Source organism: Bombina bombina, chromosome 6, assembly GCF_027579735.1.
Source record: "Bombina bombina isolate aBomBom1 chromosome 6, aBomBom1.pri, whole genome shotgun sequence".
NCBI lineage: Eukaryota > Metazoa > Chordata > Amphibia > Anura > Bombinatoridae > Bombina > Bombina bombina.
Genome location: NC_069504.1, coordinates 230,807,152 through 230,832,324, shown reverse-complemented (window position 1 = coordinate 230,832,324; position 25,173 = coordinate 230,807,152). Strand labels below are relative to the sequence as shown.

The window sequence follows — 25,173 nt, the reverse complement described above, 5'->3', positions numbered from 1 at the left end:
CCAGCCTACATACTTTCTCTGGAATTGCAACCGTGTTACAATCATTCAGAGCCGCTAATACCTCCCCTAGTAATACACGGAGGTTCTCAAGCTTAAATTTAAAATTTGAAATCTCTGAATCCAGTTTACTTGGATCAGATCCGTCACCCACAGAATGAAGCTCTCCGTCCTCATGTTCTGCAAATTGTGACGCAGTATCAGACATGGCTCTACTATTATCAGCGCACTCTGTTCTTACCCCAGAGTGATCGCGTTTACCTCTTAATTCTGGCAATTTAGATAGTACTTCAGTCATAACATTAGCCATGTCTTGCAAAGTGATTTTTATGGGCCGCCCTGATGTACTTGGCGCCACAATATCACGCACCTCCTGAGCGGGAGGCGAAGGTACTGACACGTGAAGAGAGTTAGTCGGCATAACTTTCCCCTCGTTGTCTGGTGATATTTTTTTAACCTATAAAGTTTGACTTTTATTCAAAGTAACATCTATACATTGAGTGCACAAATTTCTATTGGGCTCCACATTGGCCTTTAAACATAGTGAACAAACAGATTCATCTGTGTCAGACATGTTTAAACAGACTAGCAATAACACTAGCAAGCTTGGAAAAAACTTTTAAATAAATTTACAAGCTATATAAAAAATGCTACTGCGCCTTTAAGAAACATAAAAATGTGACACAGTTGAATTAACAATGAACCAAATATGTTAAAACAACCAAATTTTAACAGAAAATGTATAAAGTTAGCAGAGGATTGCACCCACCAGCAAAAGGATGATTAACCCCTTAATACCCAAAACGGATAACAGTTGAAATAATAAACGTTTTTATCACAGTCAAACACACTGTCACAGGTCTGCTGTGACTGATTACCTCCCTCAAAACTAGTTTTGGAGACCCCTGGGCTCTGTAGAGATGTCCTGGATCATGGTGGAAGAAATAGGAAGACTGTGACTAAATTTTTACTGCGCAATAAAGCGCTAAAATAGGCCCCTCCCACTCATATTACAACAGTGGGGAAGCTCAGTAAACTGTTTTTATGCAGAAAAAAACGACAGCCATGTGGTAAAAATCATGCCCATAAAGTTTTATCACCAAGTACCTCAGAAAAAACGATTAACATGCCAGTAAACGTTTTAAAATTGAAAATTATGAAGTGTTATTAATAAGCCTGCTGCTAGTCGCTTTCACTGCAGTGCAGGCTCAAATATTACTTTAATATTGACAGTATTTTCTTAGTGAAATTCCATTCCCCAGAAATACCTCAGAGTATACATACATACATATCAGCCTGATACCAGTCGCTACTACTGCATTTAAGGCTGCACTTACATTACATCGGTATTAGCAGTATTTTCTCAGTCAATTCCATTCCTTAGAAAATAATTTACTGCACATACCTCCTTGCAGGTGGGCCCTGCATGCTATCCCCTGTTCTGAAGTTACCTCACTCCTCAGAATGGCCGAGAACAGCAAGTGGATCTTAGTTACGACCGCTAAGATCATAGAAAACTCAGGCAGATTCTTCTTCTAATGCTGCCTGAGAACAAACAACACACTCCGGTGCCGTTTAAAATAACAAACTTTTGATTGAAGAAATAAAAACTAAGTTTAACACACCACAGTCCTCTCACACGTCCTATCTTTAGTTAGGTGCAAGAGAATGACTGGATATGACGTAGAGGGGAGGAGTTATATAGCAGCTCTGCTTGGGTGATCCTCTTGCACTTCCTGTTAGGGAGGAGTTATAATCCCATAAGTAATGGATGACCCGTGGACTGACTACACTTAACAGGAGAAACACCCCTCTACTGAGCTTACAAGCAAGACTTTTGTAGCTGTATCCAATAGAGAGCCCATCCAGTGCTTGTACATGTACAGCAGAAGATCTGAGAGGAAATACCTGTATTCCCACAGGGGGAGGCTAAGGGATATATCCCTGACAAACCTTAGGGTAGTTATGGCTGAAATCCATTAGGGAGATACTGTGCCATAACAGGGTATTCCTATGTCCCTGTACCAGAGTGCTGGAAATCTCTTCTCTCTGTATGGTATGTGGAAATCTCTTCTCTCTAAAAGATAAATTCCAGGGATAAAGGGTCTCATTCATATTGATCTGAGCTCCCATATATAATCCATAAGCAACTAGCTGGAACACCTCTATTCTCAACCATCTCCTGAGAGGCCAAGAACAAAAACTGAGGATAGATTGAAGGAGGGAGGATTAAAAGCTTGTGTGGGTTCTTGGCCTCCTCCTGGATGGCGGGAGTAGTATTTGACATGTTATGGATCCCTACAGACTATAATCATTTTACACAAGAAGTTGTAATTTCTTAGCCACTGACTAACCCAAGATCATGGAGCAATATTCTTAAAATTGTGTCTGTTCAGCTGACAAAGATAAATGCAGGAAATCCTGGAGTGTATGACCTGTTTTTGTGTCCTATAGATTTCATTGATCTTCAAACTAGAGTTATCTGCTTTGTGATAGCTATACATCATTTTTAAAATTTAAGTAAATACCCCAAAGTGGGTATGAAAAAAAAAATCTAACACCACAAATTTCAAATTATAAAATGTGTGACTAAAGAGTTCTATAATGTGTTAATACAATTTACCTGTTTCTCCTTCAGATTCTGAATCTTCCTCCTCCTCTTCCTCACTAGAACAGCTAGAGTCATCTTTCTTGCCTTCATCTTCCTCATCAGCTTTTTCTTGTTCAAGGGATTCAATTGTTGACACATTTTTTTCATGCTCAATAATTAAGGTTTCTTTACTAAAATGACAGAAGTATGAATGCAATTTAGTCATAACAGCTGGAATAGTTTCAGCAATCAGAACATAAATAGCAGCTGCCTAAGGGAAAGTGAGGTAGATAGTAACTACTAAAGGAGGAGGGACAGCCAGGTACAATGAAAATAATCACTACAGAGCAACAAGTACAAATTGCATGCAGCACAAACAAAGCATACAGCATATTTAATAGATTTGTGCTCTCGTTTTTTTAGTTCTGTAACGAATGTGGAACTAGTCAGTCCCAAGCCACATTCGACTCTTTTCTGAGCTGCTATTATTGTTGTGAAAGTGTAACACTGAGATTTGTGCAAATTCAGACCTCAGTGTGTTGCAGTTTGACAAGAATAATTGCGGCTCTGAAAAGAGTTGAATGTGGCTTGGGGCCGACTAGTTCCACATTCGTTACAGAACTAAAAAGACTAAAGCACATATCTAATACTCAACACTATCCCTTTGAAGAAAGGGAATATAGATTATTGTTCACATTAGAGGAAGCAACAAGTAACTATTGTGTGTAGTTCACCCAGCCACATCTTGTATTAAAGGGAAAGAATCATTTTAAGCTGAACGATTCTTTCCACTATAAGCTCAAAAGATCTAAATTACATGAAACCGGGTATGTGCGGTTGAATTGGTAATCAATACAAAATTATAAAACTATAAAAGATGTACATGTTAAGTAGTCTGAAATTTAAATTTGGACAGAAAAAAAGATTTTAATGCGAATATCGCTGCTCTACAAATACCTGATGATAATAATAATAATAATAATAATAATAATAATAATAAGATACTATGAGGATTTTTTTTTTTTAAATGGCAAAATAGTTTGGGAAGAATTGTACAATTATACAAAAACATAGCTTGAACGTATACAATAGCTTGATTTTTCTTTGCATAAATGTTTTGTAGATGATACATTTATATAGCCCATACAGTTTTTTGTTTTTTTTTATAAAAATGGATAGTTTTGCTCTGATTTTCAGACTCCTAACCAAGCCCCAAAGTTTTAGGAGAATACTGACTTATAGCTACTCCAGCTTGCTTCTGTTTGTGCAAAGGGTCTTTTCATATGCAAAGGAAGGGGGAGGGGGAGTGTCTGCTATTTCCCACTTGCAGTGGGTGTTCCAGTAACCTTTTAAACAGAGCTAAACTGGAAGCTTCTAAGTTTTTAAATGGTTTTATGCTGGATTTTTATATCAGTATCTGTGCATATTATTCTTTATAGTAGTGTCTATTACATGCAGTTATATGAAAATTGGTGTATACTGTTGCTTTAAGTGGTCAGATGGTACCTACTTTTAAGCACTGAAATGTTTATAAGTATCTTTCCTTCCAAATGAGCAGTCACTTATCCATTTAGGTAAAACCAAAGTAGCACTGTAGTTGCTGTGAAGGTGCTTGCTGTTAAGGTTATCACCTAAATATCAAATAGAATTGTGAAACAAGGGATCTCATGTTAACTGGAGCTGGGCTGAGATATAGGCTCAGTAACCCTCCCCATTCACAATGTGGAAGCTCTGCCAATCAGTGTATTTAGCATACAGTGGTGTCACTTGTTTTACTAATCATGAAGTCTAAAAAGTTAATGGAATAAAATTATATCTGCATCTAACCTCATATTTGATTGGAAATATACTTCTTTACACCACTCCTTAAAAAGTATATTTACAACTTGTGTTCATAACAGAAACACTTTGAATATAAAACTTTACTTGTTGTGGGTCATATGTATTCTTTATGGAAAGCTCTAAACAGACTGGCAAAAGTACATGATTGAAAACTGCAGCTCTGATAAAAGCGTTAAAAGGTGGACCAAAATACTTGGAGGTTGTCTAATGGCTTTTACACCCTATTGAGAGGGACAATACAGTAAAGATTTCTCTAGAAAATCAAAATCATATATTATAATGTGCTTAAAGGGACAGGCTACTTGATTTTTTTTATTGTTTAAAAAGATAGATAAGCCTTCACTACGTATTCCCCAGCTTTGCACCACAAACATTGTTATATTAATATACTTTATAACCTCTAAATCTCTGCCCGTTTATAAGCCCCCACAGGCCACCTCTTATCTCAGTGTATTCTATTAGCTCTTTACAGCAACACAGTGCTAGTTTGTGTGTGTGCCATATAGAGAACATTGTGCGCACTCCCGCAGAGTTATGCATAAACTAGCCCTATTTGGCTAAAATGCACACAATAAAAACGGGATAAGGGGGCAGTCTGCAGAGGCTTAGATACAATGTAATCCCAGAGGTAAAAAGTATATTAAAGGGACAGTCTAGGCCAAAAAAAAAAAAAAACTTTCATAATTCAGATAGAGCATGTAATTTTCAACAATTTTCCAATTTACTTTCATCACCAATTTTTCTTTGTTCTCTTGGTATTCTTAGTTGAAAGCTTAACCTAGGAGGTTCATATGCTAATTTCTTAGACCTTGAAGGCCACCTCTTTTCAGAATGCATTTTAACAGTTTTTCACCACTAGAAGGTGTTAGCTCATGTATTTCATATAGATAACACTGTGCTCGTGCACGTGAAGTTATCTGGGAGCAGGCACTGATTGGCTAATCTGTAAGTCTCTCAAAAGAACTGAAATAAGGGGGCAGTTTGCAGAGGCTTAGATACAAGGTAAACACAGAGGTTAAAAGTGTATTATTATACCTGTTGGTTATGTAAAACTGGGGAATGGGTAATAAAGGGATTATCTATCTTTTAAAACAATAGATGTAGACTGTCCCTTTAATATAACAGTGTTGGTTATATAAAACTGGGCAAGGGGTAATAAAGAGATTATCTTTTTAGACAATAGTTTTCAAATAGACTAGTCCCTTAAAGTACTCATATATAATGTTCTTAATAGCCAATAAACATTCTTCTGAATTCAACCAACTATTTTTGACCACTAAGCTTGTATTAGAGATAGTATATCTACTTTACCAAAAATTATTTTTTGAGGGAGCAATGTTTTAGTTATAAAACTTCCATTAAAGGGGGGGGGGAATTATTTCATTATTCAGACAGAGCATGCAATTTTTAACAACTTTCTAATTTACTTCAATTATCAATTTTCTTTGTTCTCTTTTATTGAAAAGCAGGGATGTAAGCTTAGGAGCCAGCCCATTTCTGGAGCACTATATTGCAGCAGTTTTGCAAAACTTATCCATTTGCAAGAGCACTAGATGGCAGCACTATTTCCTGCCACGTAGTGCTCCAGACTCCTACCTAGGTATCTCATCAACACAGAATATCATGGGAAAGTAGCAGATTTGATAATAGAAGTAAATTGGAACATTTTTAAAAATGGTATAATCTCTCTGAATCACTAAAGAAAATGTTGGGGGTTTCCTATCCCTTTAAGAGACAACTGAGCTAACATTCTAATACATTAACTTTTACATTATTATAATGTTCCCTTTTACTGCTCAAAATGTTTTTAGTATTAAAAAAAAATACATACTTTTTTAGGGTTTTCATGGATTGATTGTTTTCCATAGTAGTAGTAGACTCAATAAGCGGTGACTTCTTTTCTTGTTTTTCACTAAGCAGCTGTAAGGTAAGTAATAAGATTGTTCATAGCACTTGGTTAATAAAACATTACATTTGTCAATTCATACAGTTAAATAGCTGTGGAAGTCATACTGCCAATAAACATAGTATGCAAAATTCATAACTTTTTATATGTTTGGAGATAAAAAGTCAAAGCAATATTTTAAAACAAAGCGAGCATAGCTGGATGTTTTAACCCAATACTAATATTTATTGGCACGCTTTGTGCGTGCCCTTTTAAAAAGTTTCACCACCATGAATAAAAGTTCTATTTGAACATATAAAAAATAAATCCCTTTACTTACAGTCTCTTTAATGAATAAGTGCCCGGTTTTTAAAAATACCTGTACTAGTAAAAACAGGGACACTTTCATTCATTAAACTTTTCTTTAAAGCTTTTTTAAAAATACTTGCCCTTTCTTTATGGAAGCAGACCGGCGAGCCTTCGCCCGCAGCTTCTGATGTAGTTAGGAGATGGATGACTAATCTGGCTTCCTCCAATCGTTGCTGGGCCAAAGGGAGAACGCAAGGATTGGAGGAAGCTGGATTCGTCATCGATCTGCTAACTACAGCATGTGCTGCGGGCGGTGGATCGCGGGTCTGATTTTCATAGAGAAAAGTTAAGTATTTTAAAAATGTTATAAATGCAGCCATTTGCACACCGCATGATGATGCAGAAAGTATTTTTATGTATTCTCTCTAACAAAACAGCACATTTTATTTTACCCTTGGAAAGCCCTTTAACAGTACAAGACAGTAAACACCTGGTAATTAGAAGACATTTCTGTTGTGTTACTTTAGAATGACATATCAGCCAAGTCTTAAAGCAATTTAACATCCTTTTACTACAATTATTTTTCAATTGCCAAACTGCCCTCAGCCATTTGCCTTATTCAGAGCAGCCAATCTCGGCTTTAGTCTGCAGACAACAAGACTAATGCATTGTTTTGCATTTGTTATCTGATAAAGCCAATTAGGGCTAGATATGTAACAGAGTAATTTTAAGAAATTAGCAGGGTGTATTTCATGTTCTGAGAATTAGAAACGGCTCAATTTTCAGACCTAAATTACAAGAAATGTGGACAGAAATAATGAAGTATATTGCTAAATTGTTTTATTATGCATAACTAAACATTTTATATATATTAATCCCAAGGTGTTTTCTGTGCATTTAAGAAATTAAACAATTTTTACTGCTAAGTTACCAACCAGATTTAGCTTCTTTTGAAGTTCTTCCAAATATCCTAAAATATCTTCATCTGCAACATCAAAAGCAGTTTGACCCTAAGAAAAAGAAAAAAAATATTTCCAGTTTTTTTCTTAGTTTAACATGCATAAACCAAAAACAGATAAACCTGCTACCATCCTTCAATAGGACAAAGAATACAGAAGTATGTACTGGGCACAGGTACACTTGTATATTATAATGAAGAACGTTTTCATTATGTATTGGTCTTTTATTATGATTGTGTAATCATTCACAAGTGCATGCTCCGATATGTATAATCATCATCATCATTTGCTAAATGCCACCAGATTCAATAGCGCTGGGTAGATGAGTAGAGGGTACACAATGTTAAATACTCATGGGGAAAAAATGCAGTTACAGAAAACAAACATAAAACAGTAAATTAATAAAGAACATGTACAGTATCTCACAAAAGTGAGTACACCCCTCACATTTTTTAAAATATTGTATTATATATCTTTTCATGTGACAACACTGATGAAATGACACTTTGCTACAATGTAAAGTAGTGAGAATACAGCCTGTATAACGTGTAAATTTGCTGTCCCCTCAAAATCAATCAACATACAGCCATTAATGTCTAAACCATTGGCAACAAAAGTGAGTACACCCCTAAGTGGAAATGTCCAAATTGGGCCCCATTAGCTATATTCTCTCCCTGGTGTCATGTGACTCGTTAGTGTTACAAGGTCTCCGATGTGAATGGGGAGCAGGTGTGTTAAATTTGGTGTTCTCACTCTCACATACTGGTCACTGGAAGTTCAACATGGCACCTCATGGCAACAAACTCTCTGATTACTGGAACCATGTCCTGTGGGGTCCGATGAGACCAAGAAACTTATTTGGTTCAGATGGTGTCAAGCGTATGTGGTGGCAACCAGGTGAGGAGTACAAAGACAAGTGTGTCTTCCCTACAGTTAAGCATGGTGGTTGGAGTGTCATGGTCTGGGCCTGCATGAGTGCTGCCCGCACTGGGTAGCTACAGATCATTGAAGGAAACCATGAATGCCAACATGTACTGTGACATACTGAAGCAGAGCATGATCCCCTCCCTTCGGAGATTGGGTCGCAGGGCAGTATTCCAACATGATAACGACCCCTGCCTTGCTAAAGAAGCTGAGGGTACTGGACTGGCCAAGCATGTCTCCAGACCTAAACCATATTGAGCATCTATGGGGCATCCTCAATTGGAAGGTGGGGGAGCGCAAGGTCTCTAACATCCACCAGTTCCGTGATGTAGTCATGGAGGAGTGAAAGAGGACTCCAGTGGCAACCTACGAAGCTCTGGTGAACTCCATGCCCAAGATGGTTAAAGGGACACTAGTCGAAATTAACTTCATGATTCAGATACAGCATGCAAAAAAAAATGTGCACAGTCTTTTTATATTTACACTTTGAGTCACCAACTCCTACTGAGCATGTGAAAGAATTCACAGCATATACGTATATGCATTTGTGATTGGCTGATGGCTGTCGCATGATACAGGGGGAGTGGAAATAGACATAACTTTGCCATTTATTTAACAAAAATCAACTACTCATTTGAAGTTCAGACTAAGTGCTATTGCATTGTCTTCTTATCATGCATTTGTTGATTATGCAAATGTAGTGTTGACTGGTCCTTTAAGGCAGTGCTGGAAAATAATGGTGGACAAACAAAATATTGACACTTTGGGCCCAATTTAGACATTTCCACTTAAGGGTGTACTCACTTTTGTTGCCAACGGTTTAGACATTAATGGCTGTGTATTATTTTGAGGGGACAGCAAATTTACATTGTTATACAGCCTGTACACTCACTTTCTTTCATGTAATTGGCAAGAGTCCATGAGCTAGTGACGTATGGGATATACAATCCTACCAGGACGGGCAACGTTTCCCAAACCTCAAAATGCCTATAAATACACCCCTTACCACACCCACAATTCAGTTTTACAAACTTTGCCTCCTATGGAGGTGGTGAAGTAAGTTTGTGCTAAGATTTCTACGTTGATATGCACTTCTCAGCATTGTTGAAGCCAGATTCCTCTCAGAGTAAAGCGAATGTCAGAGGGACGTGAAGGGAGTATCACTTATTGAATACGATGATTTCCCTAACGGGGGTCTATTTCATAGGTTCTCTGTTATCGGTCGTAGAGATTCATCTCCTACCTCCCTTTTCAGATCGACGATATACTATCAATTTACCATTACTCTACTGAGAACTGTTTCAGTACTGGTTTGGCTATCTGCTATATGTGGATGGGTGTCTTTTGGTAAGTATGTTTTTTATTACTTATACACCTCAGCTATGGTTTGGCATTTTATGCATTTATATAAAGTTCTAAATATATGTATTGTACTTATATTTGCCATGAGTCAGGTTCATATATTTCCTTTTGCAGACTGTCAGTTTCATATTTGGAGGATATAAAAAAAAATTTAAGAATTTTTTTTCTTACCTGGGGTTTAGTCTTTTTTTTCAATTGACTACTTCATGCAAATTGCGGGCGGTATTAGGCCAGCGGGTGCGTCAAATGCTAAACTTTATTGCGTCATTCTTGGCGCGAGAATTTTTTTGGCGCCAAAAATACGCCTATGACGCAAATTCGTAATTTCCGGCGTCATAGTTGACGCCGGAGCCTTACACACGGTTGCGTCATTAGTGACGCGAGTGTGTCATTTCCGGTTATTATTAGCGACAAAAAAGTTTTCCGTTACGTTGTGCGTCATACTTGGCGCCAAACTTTTTCATTATTTCAATACCCCATTGATGTTTGCCTCTTGCCTTTTTTTCTATCAGAGGGCTATGCTATTTGCATTTTTTCCCATTCCTGAAACTGTCATATAAGGAAATTGATAATTTTGCTTTATATGTTGTCTTTTCTTTTACATTTTGCAAGAGGTCTCAATCTGATCCTGCCTCAGAAGTTTCTGCTGGAACATTGCTGCCTGACATCGGTTCTACCAAAGCTAAGTGCATTTGTTGTAAGATTGTGGAAATTATTTCGCTGAATGTAATTTGTAATAGTTGTCATGATAAACTTTTGCATGCAGATAGTGTGTCCATCAGTAATAGTACATTGCCAGTTGCAGTTCCTTCAACTTCTAATGCACATGATATACCTATGAATTTTAAAGAATTTGTTTCCGATTCTATCCAGAAGGCTTTGTCTGCATTTCCACCTTCTAATAAACGTAAAAGGTCTTTTAAAACTTCTCATACAGTTGATGAAATTTCAAATGACCAACAACATAATTTATCCTCTTCTGATGAGGATCTATCTGATACAGAAGATCCTTCCTCAGACATTGACAAATCTTATTTATTTAAAATAGAGTATATGCGTTCTTTATTAAAAGAAGTGTTAATTACTTTGGATATTGAGGTAACCAGTCCTCTTGATGTTCAGTCTTATAAATGTTTAAATGCTTTTTTTAAACCTCCTGTAGTTTCTCCAGGGGTTTTTCCTATTCCTGAGAATTTAGCGCAACAAGAATTGGATTCCGACATATCTAGCATTATTCGCTTACTGCAACATGCTAATCATTTTATTTGTGATGCCATTTTTGATATTATCAAAATTGATATTAGATCCATGTCTTTAGCTATATTAGCTAGAAGAGCTTTGTGGCTTAAATCTTGGAATGCTGATATGACATCTAAATCTAGATTACTATCTCTTTCTTTCCAAGGTAATAATTTATTTGGTTCTCAGTTGGATTCTATTATTTCAACTGTCACTGGGGGAAAGGGAGTTTTTCTGCCTCGGGATAAAAAAACCTAAGGGTAAATCTAAGGCTTCTAACCGTTTTTGTTCCTTTCGTCAAAATAAGGAACAAAAACTTAATCCTTCCCCCAGGAATCGGTTTCCAATTGGAAGCCTTCTTCAAATTGGAATAAATCCAAGCCATTAAAGAAACCAAAGTCAGCCCCTAAGTCCGCATGAAGGTGCGGCCCTCATTCCAGCTCAGCTGGTAGGGGGCAGATTAAGATTTTTCAAGGATATTTGGATAAATTCTGTCCAAAATCAATGGATTCAGAGCATTGTCTCTCAAGGGTATCAAATAGGATTCAAAGTAAGACCTCCTGTGAGAAGATTTTTTCTCTCACGTATCCCAGCAAATCCAGTAAAAGCTCAGGCTTTCCTGAAGTGTGTTTCAGACCTGGAGTCTTCAGGGGTAATAATGCCAGTTCCTTTTCAGGAACAAGGTTTAAGGTTTTATTCAAATCTATTCATTGTCCCAAATAACTAAAATTTATTCAGACCAGTCCTGGATCTGAAAATTTTGAATCGTTATGTAAGAGTACCAACTTTCAAGATGGTGACTATAAGGACTATTCTGCCTTTTGTTCAGCGAGGTCATTATATGTCCACAATAGACTTGCAGGATGCATACCTTCATATTCCGATTCATCCAGAACATTATCAGTTTCTGAGATTCAATTTTCTAGACAAGCATTACCAATTTGTTGCTCTTCCATTTGGGCTAGCAACAGCTCCAAGAATCTTTTCAAAAGTTCAAGGTGCCCTACTCTCTGTAATCAGAGAACAGGGTATTGCAGAGTTTCCTTATTTGGACGATATCTTGGTACTAGCTCAGTCTTTACATACTGCAGAATCTCACACAAATCCATTAGTGCGGTTTCTTTGGAAACATGGTTGGAGGATCAATTTACCAAAAAGTTTCTTGATTCCTAAGACAAGGGTCACCTTTTTAGGCTTCCAGATAGATTCAGTGTCCATGACTCTGTCTCTAACAGACAAAAGACGTTTAAAATTGGTTGCAGCCTGCCGGCACCTTCAGTCTCAGTCATTCCCTTCAGTGGCTATGTGCATGGAAGTTTTAGGTCTCATGACTGCAGCATCGGAAGCGATCCCCTTTGCTCGTTTTCACATGAGACCTCTACAGCTTTGTATGCTGAACCAATGGTGCAGGGATTATACAAAGATATCACAATATCCTTAAATCCCAATGTACGACAATCTCTGACGTGGTGGATAGATCACAATTGTTTAGTTCAAGGGGCTTCTTTTATTCGGCCAACCTGGACTGTGATCACAACAGATGCAAGTCTTTCAGGTTGCAGAGCTGTTTGGAAATCTCAAGAGGCGAGATTACCAATAAATATTTTAGAACTCCGTGCAATTCTCAGAGCTCTTCAGTTTTGGCCTCTGTTAAAGAGAGAACCGTTCATTTGTTTTCAGACAGACAATGTCACAACAGTGGCATATGTCAATCATCAGGGTGGGACTCACAGTCCCCAAGCTATGTAAGAAGTATCTCGGATACTTGCTTGGGCGGAATCCAGCTCCTGTCTAATCTCTGCGGTGCATATCCCAGGTGTAGACAATTGGGAGGCGGATTATCTCAGCCGTCGGACTTTACGTCCAGGGGAGTGGTCTCTCCATCCAGATGTGTTTTCTCAGATTGTCCAGATGTGAGGTCTTCCAGAGATAGATCTCCTGGCCTCTCATCTAAACAAGAAACTTCCCAGATACCTGTCCAGGTCCAGGGATGTTCAGGCGGAAGCAGTGGATGCGCTGACACTTCCTTGGTTTATATCATCCTGCTTACATTTTCCCACCTCTAGTTCTCCTTCCAAGAGTGATCTCCAAAATCATCATGGAACAATCATTTGTGTTGCTGGTGGCTCCAGCATGGCCACACAGGTTTTGGTATGCGGATCTGGTTCGGATGTCCAGTTGCCAGCCTTGGCCACTTCCGTTAAGGCCAGACCTACTGTATCAAGGTCCGTTTTTCCATCAGGATCTCAAATCATTAAATTTGAAGGTATGGAAATTGAACGCTTAGTACTAATTTATAGAGGTTTCTCTGACTCAGTGATTAATACTATGTTACAAGCTCGTAAATCTGTTTCTAGAAAGATTTATTATAGAGTTTGGAAGACTTACATTTCATGGTGTTCTTCTCATAAATTCTCCTGGCATTCTTTTAGAATTCCTAGAATTTTACAGTTTCTTCAGGATGGTTTGGATAAGGGCTTGTCTGCAAGTTCCTTGAAGGGACAAATCTCTGCTCTTTCTGTTTTATTTCACAGAAAGATTGCTATACTTCCTGATATTCACCGTTTTGTACAGGATTTAGTTCATATTAAGCCTGTCATTAAATCAATTTCTCCTCCTTGGAGTCTTAATTTGGTTCTGAAGGCTTTACAGGTTCCTCCATTTGAGCCTATGCATTCTTTGCACATTAAACTACTTTCTTGGAAAGTGTCGTTTCTTTTGGCTATCTCTTCTGCTAGAAGAGTTTCTGAGCTATCTGCTCTTTCTTGTGAGTCTCCTTTTCTGATTTTTTTTTTTTTTTTAATTATATTTTTTATTTATTTTCAAATCTGGAAAAAAACAAAATCATATACATAAACAAATATAAAACCAATACAGTTACAAACATTTAGTATGGTTCTACTTTTTTAACCCCAAATAAATGTCCAAACCAAAATCCAAGGTACTCCCCAACCAATCCGAGTGGTACTTAAACAATCCATTCTGAAATAGGTTAACAGTTTCTCATTAAAATGAAGGATCTTCTGAGTAAGAATGCAACCTAATCTGCTAACTTCGGATTGCGGTAAGGAGGCCTTCAATAGCATAACCTTTTGCTGACTATCCCGCATACTGCGGCTCAAGTTTCTGAGAGCCATTTGGGGGATCTTCACAGACATTAATATCATGTATTAATAAATAAACAATATCATTTTAGCATTTATGCATGCACACAATCGTAACTGAAAATGAAAAAGAGAGCCAGGACCTTGGCTGCCCAGAACCACCCTTTCTAAAATCTGTAGACAAAATTGGAACTTCTTGATCTTATATTTATAGGAGTCCCAAAGGAAAACCATATCCTCATGTAGATCTAGCCTACCCCCACACAGATAATAAAATCTTTCTATAACGAGATCTGAGTCTACCCTAGAAATCCACTCTTCAATGTCTGGAATATTGGATGTCTTCCAGTTCCTGGGGATCATTTGCTTAGCCACATTAACCAGAATAAGGAATAGCTGCCTTCTAATCTTGCATGTGATTTGTGGGAACTCAAACAAATAAATTACCTCTATAGTGGGGCATAGATGTGTGTGTAAAACTGTATTAATCTCAAAGATTTTTTTCCAGAAGACATTAATTGGGTCCCACCACCACTATATATGACTCATAGTGCCAATCTGATCCCCACATCTCCAACAAATGCTAGAACACTTCCTGAAAATGTGTTTAAGTTTTGAAGGTGTTAGGTACCATCTCATAAATATTTTTACATTTGTTTCTTTAGCTCTAGATGAGTGAGCAGATTTCGAAAGGTGACGAAATCTGTTATACCATTCTTCGGATGAGGTATGTGTGCCCAACTCCTTGTCCCAGCTTTTTGTATATGTTGGAAGGTTAGGGAAACTGTTCTCTAGAACTATTTTGTACAGTGTGGCTATAAACTTCTGGGATTTCCTGTTGTATATACAAGCCTGTTCAAATTGTGTTGGAGATCGTATGAGATCCAACTTAAACCTATGTGAATAGATGAAGTGTCTAGTTTGGTGATATCTAAACCATGAGGCGAAAAACGGAACTCCCATATCATTTAGCTGCTGTTTTGTTTTAATCTTACCTCTATCCAAAATTGTATAAATGGGGATGCGGGAAGAGAATGAACCATCAGTCTGTGTATGTTCTTTAAGACCTGGGGGGAATTCTTGACTTAGCAGTAATTGTGTGAGAGGAGAGAATTTGGAAGAAATAGTTTTATATGATTTTAATATGCGTAACCAGTCTTTCCAAGTTTCATTTGTAGTTGAAAGTTGGGAAATGACCGAGTGTTTCATAACTGAAAGGTCCCAGCAGCATCCACCCAGATTCTTTACATCTGCCAGGGAATGCTCTAACTGTACCCACCCTTTGGAACCTATTTCACTATAGCTGCACCATTCTGCTATTCTCTGCAGAGAAATCGCTAGTTTGTAAGAGTTAAGATGTGGTATACCCAGTCCCCCTCTACCCTGAGTCTTGTAAAGTGTGCTTTTATTAATACGTGGGGCCTTTCTTGCCCACACAATCATTTATTATTTTCTGCAGGATATCAATATCCTTTGAAATATTCTGAATAGGGACTGTCTGTAGCAAATATAATGCTTTTGGTAGTAGTACCATTTTTGTTGCATGAATACGCCCCAGCCAAGAAATATTTTTTAAAGACCAGGAGGAGGTCAGGGACTGAAACTCATTGACTAATCTCATATAGTTTAATTGTCTCGTTTGTTGTAACTCAGGAGTTAGGAAAATACCCAAATATTTTAAACATTTTGGTTGGACTTTCAAGGGACAGCAGGAATTTATAGAATCTAGGGTTCGCTGGGATATATTAACCGGCATGAATTCTGATTTTGACATGTTTACTAAGAAGTTAGACTTCTCCAAATGCAGAAATCTCTTGCATGACATGAGTAACCGAGTTCAAAGGGTTTGATAGTGTTAATAGGAGATCATCCACAAATATTGCCATCTTATGAGCTCTGTCCCCGATGTTAATGCCCTGTATATTGGAATTAGCCCTAATCTGGATATCCAGAGGTTCAAGGGAGAGATTAAATAATATTGGGGATAAGGGGCAGCCCTGTCTGGAACCGTTTCTAATTTCAAAAGTATCAGAGAGGATACCGTTTACCCTAACCTGAGCCGTAGGATTAGAATATAGAGCCATAATTTTCTGTATGAAAAGGGGAGGGAAGTCAAATCGTCTTAAAGTCATGTCTAAGTAATTCCAGTCTAATCTGTCAAAAGCCTTTTCGGCGTCTGTTGAAAGAAAAATGGGAGATTTTGTATTTGTGGCATATTCAATTAGGTTAAGAACCTTTACCATATTATCTTTGGCTTCCCTATTAGGCACAAAGCCAACCTGATCTTGATGTATTAACTGAGGGAGTAATTTACTTATACGGGTGGCCAGGATTTTTTTTTGCATAAACTTTTAAATCAATATTAAGTAGAGACATTGGGCAAAAATGTGCTGGTTTATCTGGGCTCTTTCCTGGTTTCTCCAGGACTGTGATTTGAGCCTGCAGCATGGGATCTGGAAAAGGAGAGGAGTCTGAAATGGAATTAAAGAGATTAGTCTAGTGAGGTGCTAAAAGCTTTGGAAAAGTTTTATAGTACAGGCCTGTAAAGTCATCTGGGCCAGGAGCCTTATTGAGTTTTAATAATTTTATAACATCTAAAACTTCTTTAATAGATATTGGTTGGGTTAGGGCTTCTTTTTGTTCCGGATTAACCTGAGGCAAATTTACCTGGTCTAGGTACTGGTTGCATTTGCGTGAGTGCAGGTCGACATCCCTATTTGGGAATAAATTGTATAATTTGTGATAGAATGACTTAAATTCTGATGCGATAGTAAATGTGTCCTCTTTGTTTCCCCCCCCCCCCCCCATTTTTAATTGAATGAATATATGTGGATCTTTGGGTTTTTTTTAGAGCTCTAGCAAGCCACCTACCAGGTTTGTTACCTTCTAGTGTGTTGATTTGTAAAGCCTTATTAAATTGATTTAGTTTAATGTTCAGATTTTCCAAGATCTTAGTGTCACCGGGTGATAGCTTGTGTAAGTGGTCTAACTCTGAGATCTCTTTGGCAAGTTTTGTGTGGGTGTCTCTGTTCTGTCTTAGTAATTGGGCCTTTAGTTTTAGAAATTCGCCCCTGATGGTGCATTTGTGGGCTTCCCATAAAGTCTTGGTTTGAATGTCAGGTGTGTCGTTTATGAGAAAATAAGATTTGATTAATTTTGACATCTCCCTAATCCGTTTTTTCCCTTTGAGAAGAGACTCATCAAGTTTCCATTGATATGCTTTAAGGGGTGCGCCAGGCCAAAGTAATCTACATGAGACCAGCGAATGGTATGACCATGTAGAGTGTATTATTTTTGCTTCTTTTATGAAAGAAAGCGCAAGGTGATCTATAAATATATAATCTAATCTGGAGTAACTTTTCTGGGGATTAGAAAAAAAGGTGAAGTCTTTTTTTTGTTGGTGCATATACCTCCATGTGTCGTGTAAACCTAACAATTTAAGGTTTTTCCATATAGATTCTAAATAGGGAACCTTTACTCTTGTGTCTGGGTTGGAACAATCCATCGATGGTTCAAGTGGGACGTTCATATCTCCAGCCATCACTAGAGGGCCTTTATGGTGTTCTAGAATAATGTTAGTAATGTTGGTGATGAACCTATGTTGATTCCTATTTGGCGAATAAAAATTCACTAATGTTATGGGTTTTCCATAAAGGAGGCCTGTTAGACATAAAAGCCTTCCCTCTATCTTTTTCTATATGTGTTTTCGTAAAAGGTATAGACTTGTGTATTAATATGCATACTCCATTGATTTTTTTGGATGGATGAGTGCTATGGAAGTGTTGGGGATAGTATGGGGACATATAATTGGGGTTGTGTTTGTTCTTAAAATGAGTCTCCTGGAGCAGGAGTATATGCCCACCTTTTCTATGTAAGTCTAATAAGGCGAATCTACGTTTTTTGGGGCAGTTTAACCCTTTGGTGTTTTGTGTGATGATGTTCAATGTCTTGGGGCTTTTTTTGCTTGCACTAGACATATCTTATACATCCTCCCCCCTCATATCTACCTGATATTCTGTGACTCACCGTGGTAGAGCCCGGGCAGCTGGTCCTGTAAGTACATATAAACAAACATACCAAACAAAAGCATAAACACAGAAAAAACAAAACAAATAACCATCCCCTACATAAAGGGGAAGATGACTTCCTAATATACAAAATACCAAGAAGTAGGAATTTATCCTAACTGACTAAGAATATTTAAAAAATCAGAATATTTAACTAATGTATTAACGTATGACTAGAACATAGCAATGAGTAACTGTTGCTATCTATGTATTCGGGACATCAGATTAACCATATATTTTTACCTGAACCTTGGGATTATCAGGCCCAAAAACATTATGTATCATCAGCAAAACACAAGACCCATGACCCCCACAGATCTAGCAAAATAGAATAAAATATGAATTCTGTGCCAATCATTTGATGTATTTCCAAAGGACCCTCATCCTTTTTCAGGAGACGTAACACTTTTGGCCAGTGTGTTTATTCTTGACTTCCTCTGCAAGGCTATTTGCATTCTTTCCTCTGGGGTAACGGAGTGATGACTGTTCCTAATGTGTGGCCCTTAGGGGCCGAGAGGGTCCCATCAATTTCTGGGACTTGAATAACCAATTCTTTGCAGATTTTGGCGATGTCTCTCTGTGAAAGGCATACTAAACGTCTGCCCTTGTAGACAATTATCAGTTGAAATGGGAATCCCCACCTGTATGAGATGTTTTGTTTCCATAGCATTGAGGGTTCTTTGTGAAAGGTCTGCAAATATCTGGAGATCCGTATTTTCGAACTTAATAGGTTGTGATTCTCTGGCAAGTTTCATGATGTCTTCTTTAAAAAGGTAGTTCGTGATGCGTGCTATTACATCTCTGGGAGGCTGGGTATCCAATGGTTTTGGGCGAAGAGCTCTATGTACTTTCCAAATTAATTGGCACTTCAGATTTTTTGAGGAAAGTATATAAATCTTGTACATACTGTTCCAAATCTGGAGGGGTCACGATCTCCGGGATACCTCTGATCCTAATATTTTGCCTTCTGGATCTGTTCTCTGCGTCATCAATCTTGTCTTCAAGCTCTTGGATAGCAGAGTTTTGGCCACTAATGATGTTTTGCAGATCTATGATTGCAGTCGAGTGTGTATCCTGCGTGGTTTCAACCGCTTCTACTCTGAGACCTATTTCAGTTATCTCTTCAAGTCGTTGATCTCCTCCTTAATACATTCTTTTACTTGAGAAATTAAGTTGGAAAAGTCCTTTTTGGATGCTATAGATTCAAATAAAGCTTTAGGCACAGTAATAGAATCTGCGATGGTGTCTGTGTCAGATGAAGAGGAAGCCTCCTCAAAATCCTGCTCTTCTGCTGTAACAATAACTGATGACTTAGCTTCAATGGCTTTAAAAAAATTATTGACAGAGGGAGTTTTATTGCTTTTATGCTTTGAGATATTACCCCTCTTAGCCTGTTTTTTCGGTGACATGTTTGTGTGGCAGGGGGCCCAGTGAGTCTGGTATTATAAAGTATAACAGCTTTCTTGTATATATAACTTTAAGAAATGATGCACAACTTCACTACTTGTTAGAAAGTGCTTTGTCCACAAAGATCTCTATGTGATAATAAGCTTACATTTAATCCTCATAGCAATTGACACCAGGAGTCTTTCCAGTTGTTATTTAATGATGCAATAAGGGCCTGTGTAGGTTGTACTGTGCGTTATGTATTCATTGCTCAACCTTTAGTAACTTGCCATTTTTGCCTTATATAATCCTCCCTCCACCCCTCTTGTGCACTGAACCCATAAGTGAAGCCCTCTGTGAATATGTCTCAAAAGAATTCATGCAACACTGAATATACAGAGCCCTGGGCAAAATTCAAGAGAACCCTCGCGGGCCACGTGGGAGTCCGTTACAGTCCGAGAGTCCTGGGTGATATGGATATCGCCTCCCTGTTTAAAGCCTCAATTTGATCACTGGGTGACCACGCAGCCTCTCAGCTCATCTCCCAGCTTTATAGGGATCTGACCGAGGGCTGATCTGGGTATCTAAGCAGGTATATAAGCCCGGTAACCGGAGCGTTGCTCCTCCGGGTCTATTAAACGATGTGTTCATCTCTCATCTGTGTTAGAGTCATAGCTGGACAGTCTGATTGCTGATGTAACAGCTTTTATCTGCTCCTTAATCAGTTTGGGATTCTGGAGCCCACTCAAGCCGCGGCCATCTTCTTGGCTGGCTAGCTCCGCCCCCCCCTCCTTTTCTGATTTTTCATAAGGATAAGGCAGTTTTGCGGACTTCTTTTCCATTTTTACCTAAGGTTGTGAATTCTAACAAGATTAATAAGATTAAAAAGAAATTGCTGTCCCTTCCTCGTGTCCTAATCCTAAGAATTCTTTGGAAAGATCCTTACATTCTTTGGATGTGGTAAGAGATTTGAAATATTATGTGTTAGCTACTAAAGATTTCAGGAAGACTTCCAGTCTGTTTTATTTTCTGGTCCTAGGATGGTCAGAAGGCTTCTGCTATTTCCTTGGCTTCTTGGTTCAAACTTTTGATTCATTAAGCTTATTTGGAGTCGGGTCAGGCCCCGCCTCAGAGAATTACTGCTCATTCTACTAGATCAGTCTCCACTTTGTGGGCCTTTAAGAATGAAGCTTCAGTTGATCAGATTTGCAAAGCGGCAACTTGGTCCTCTTTGCACACATTTACCAAATTCTACCGTTTTTATGTATTTGCTTCTTCAGAAGCAGTTTTTGGTAGAAAAGTTCTTCAGGCAGCTGTTTCAGTTTGATTCTTCTGCTTTTGATTTAAGTTTTTTTCTCTCATTTATGAGAATAAACTTTTTTTTGGGGGGGGGGTTGTGGATAAATTTTTTCAGCGGAAAATGGCTGTTTTTATTTTTATCCCTCCCTCTCTAGGGACTCTTGCGTGGAGTTCCACATCTTGGGTATTGCTATCCCATACGTCACTAGCTCATGGACTCTTGCCAATTACATGAAAGAAAACAATTTATGTAAGAACTTACCTGATAAATTAATTTCTTTCATATTGGCAAGAGTCCATGAGGCCCACCCTTTTTATGGTGGTTATGATTTTTTGTATAAAGCACAATTATTTCCAAATTTCTTTTGTGGATGCTTTCTACTCCTTTCATTATCACCCCACTGCTTGGCTATTCGTTAAACTGAATTGTGGGTGTGGTGAGGGTTGTATATATAGGCATTTTGAGGTTTGGGAAACTTTGCCCCTCCTAGTAGGTTTGTATATACGTCACTAGCTCATGGACTCTTGCCAATATGAAAGAAATTAATTTATTAGGTAAGTTCTTACATAAATTATGTTATTTTAAATTGTAGCAAAGTGTAATTTCTTCAGTGTTGTCACATGAAAAGATATAATAAAATATTTACAAAAATGTGAGGGATGTACTCACTTTTGTTAGATACTGTATGTATTGTTTAAAAATTCAATTTAAATGTTAAAGTGACAGTCAAGTCAAAATTAAACTCATAATTCAGATAGGGCATGGAATTTTAAACAATTTTTATCATCAAATATGCTTTTATGAAAGCTAATTTGATTTATGAAATGCTAATGTCTAAGCCGTTGAAGGCCCACTTTGATAGTTTTTCACAGCTAGACTGCGCTAGCTAAATAACATTGTGATCACTCCTGTGGAGTTATTTATCAGCAATGATTGGCTAAATTGCAAGTCTGTCAAAAGCACTGAAATAAGGGGGCAGTCAGCAAAGGCTTCGACACAAGGTAATCACAGAGGTAAAAAGTATATTGATATAACAATAATGGCTATGTAAAAATAGGGAATATGTAATAAAGATATTATCAATCTTTTTAAACATTAACACTTTTCAAGTAGACTGTCTCCTAAATATATATAGTCCATGAATTCATACAATTCCAGTAATGTTTTAATCACTATTGTATGCTGAATCAAATACTATTCCCAATCATGTTCTAATTTAATTTTAAATTACTCATATAAGCCAAACTAAATGGACATTAAACTTACTCTGGTGAAAAAGTATGCTTGTCCCACACTCCCCAGAGAGGCCAAATAATTTCTGTAACCTGCAAATCAGTAGCTGGTTTAGGCAACCTAGGTTGCAGAATCTGACCTCTTTGGCCTCTTTAGCGAGCATAGGAACACACATGTATTTATACATTTTTCTTAAAGGAAGAAGAGATGTTTAATGTCCTTTTTTTCAGAATAATGTGTCTATATGGGAATTTAGGTTTGTGAAAGCCATAAAACAACTTACTAGAGAACCACCGAAGAGGAGCTCATTGGTTTTAAATTCTCACTTTCCCTTATATATTCTTAAACTTCTTCACTTAGACCAGGGATGGCAACTAGTGGCAGGGAAGGCTACGTGCGGCCCTTGGCACTAGTTTTTGTGGCAGTTCCGGAAAAGCAGAACTAACAATAGGTGCTACAGTTTTGTGGCCCTAGCAAAAAGCAGAACCAAAAATGTATGCCTTGAGGTGACCACAACTCGAAAGACTCAGGTGAAAAGATTGCAAACAGAGGGTACTCTGCAATCTTAGCTAAACCTGGCCCTGTGCCACTGAATAATTGTTTGAACATGTTTGTTTGCTAAACAGCCATACGTTTATATGTAGACATTAAAAGGGACATGAAACCCAAATATTTTTTTTTTCATGATTCAGATAAAGCTTCTAATTCTAAGCCGCTTTCCAATTTACTTTGATCAATTTTGCTTTATTAGCTTGGTATCCTTAATTGATTAAGGAGCAATGCACTACTGGGAGCTAGTTAAACACATTGGTACGCCAATAAGAGGTATTTGTTAACATTTCTATGATGCAACAATGTAAAGCTAGAAGGAAAAAGCTCCACCCTCACCTAATCTGAATCAGGAAGATTATATTATAATAACATTAACCAAAATTTGGGCTCTGCCTTGCCATTATTATTTTTTAACTTTAATAATTTGATCACTTGATCAGATGTTTGCATTTCATTGGTTATACTAATCACGTGCAGGAGGTATGATCAGTGTATGTGTATACTCCACAGAAAATTTTACCAGCCGGATGGTATTATAAAGTAGCAGTGTGGGGGTAGTGTAATACTTCTATGAAGGTAAAGACATTATCCTTGTAACTCAAAAAACCTTCTGAAGATGTAGTATGTAAGCAAGAAAGCTGCTTCGGCATTGTAGGACTGCTGTGTCAATGTAAACCACAACAATCATTGACAAAGACTGCATTAAAATATAACACTATAAAACAAGTTTACAAGTCTTTCCAGAATACCGATAAGAAGACTTTCTGGAACTGCACATATCCTATGGAACCTCCTTGCCTCGCTGGGTTAGACTTTCCTCTAGTCTCAAAAACTTCAAGCGTTCCTTAAAAACCATATCTGTTCAAGGATGCATTCAACTTACTTTAAGTTGTCTCTAATACTTATGTTTCCCTCTCCCTCAACTTTCCTATGTATTTTTCCATTCGATTGTAAGCTTGAGAGCCTAACTAACTCACTTTGTCTAAAAGTGCATCTACAATTAATTGTGCTCAAGTTCCTCTTTTTGTTTACGTTTGTCAATGCAAGTGTAGTAATGTACATTATATATTCCTACATAGGGGTCGATTTATCAAGCTGCAGCAGACAAGAGCGCACATACGCGCCCCTGTCCGATGCAGCTCGCCCCCTGCCCGTGCACAGCCAATCACAAGGTAGGAGCTGTCAATCTCCACGGGGAGATTCCCCTTGTTCCTCTTGCAAGAACCTACAGTCGTAGTGGGGCAAAGGGGTTGATAAATTGACCCCATAATATCTCATTGTCTCATTTTTTTATTGTTTTGTACAATTATGATTGTAATGTACTTTTCTATAGCGCTGTATAAAATGTGGGCGCTACATAAATAAATAATAATAAATAATAAGACGGTTCCTGAGGGAACCAAACCCCATATCAAATGAAACGATTCAAAATAACATTCTGTCAACCCTTAAAAAATTTAGATAAAAAAATACAAAATGTCAGGCAAAAATAACAAATTATGCTTACCTGATAATTTCATTTCCATCTGTGGGAGGAGAGTCCACTGCTTCATTCATTACTTGTGGGAATTAAGAACCTGAACACCAGGAGAAGGCAAAGACACCCTAGCCAAAGGCTTAAATACCTCCCCCACTTCCTTCATCCCCCAGTCATTCTGCCAAGGGAACAAGGAACAGTAGGAGAAATATCAGGTTATAAATGGTGCCAGAAGAATAAAATTAAATTTAGGTCCACCCACCAGAGAAACGGCCGGGAGAAGTGGATTCTCCTCCAACAGATGGAAATTAAATTATCAGGTAAGCATAATTTATGCTTTCCATCTTAATGGGAGGAGAGTCCACTGCTTCATTAATTACTTGTGGGAACAAATACCCAAGCTCAAGAGGACACAGAATGAACAAAAATGGGAGGATAAAAGGAGGCGGACCCTATACTGAGGGCACCACAGCCTGCAGAACCTTAAAGGGACACTGAACCCAATTTTTTTCTTTTGTGATTCAGATGGAGCATGCAATTTTAATTAACTTTCTAATTTACTCCTATTAGCAAATGTTCTTCATTCTCTTGGTATCTTTATTTGAAAAGCAAGAATGTAAGTTTAGATGCAGGCCCATTTTTGGTGAACAACCTGGGTTGTTCTTGCTGATTGGTGGATAAATTCATCCACCAATAAACAAGTGCTGTCCAGGGTCCTGGATTTTCTTCAAATAAAGATAGCAAGAGAACAAAGAAAAATTTATAGGAGTAAATTAGAAAGTTGCTTAAAATTGCATGCTCTATCTGAATCATGAAATAAATAAATTGGGTTCAGTATCCCCTTAATCCCAAACAGAGCTCCCGCCGAAGCAAAAACATAAAATTTGTAAAACTTTGTAAAAGTATGTAAGGAGGACCAAGAATATACAGAAGGATGCAGGAATCCG

At 37.8% G+C, this 25,173-nt stretch overlaps 1 protein-coding gene across 4 annotated transcripts in view; it reads right to left on the bottom strand.

Annotated features, from left to right (window-relative positions):
• The window catches only part of PPP1R12A (protein phosphatase 1 regulatory subunit 12A), an 875,274-nt gene that overhangs the window by 528,319 nt on the left and 321,782 nt on the right, over nt 1-25,173 (bottom strand). For all 4 annotated transcript variants that reach the window (XM_053716754.1, XM_053716755.1, XM_053716757.1 and 1 more), the window contains exons 6-8: nt 7,559-7,633; nt 6,261-6,349; nt 2,621-2,778 (exon numbers count right to left, since the gene is read on the bottom strand). In XM_053716754.1, the coding sequence (XP_053572729.1) occupies nt 2,621-2,778; nt 6,261-6,349; nt 7,559-7,633 (322 nt within the window). The remainder of the gene's footprint in view (nt 1-2,620; nt 2,779-6,260; nt 6,350-7,558; nt 7,634-25,173) is intronic.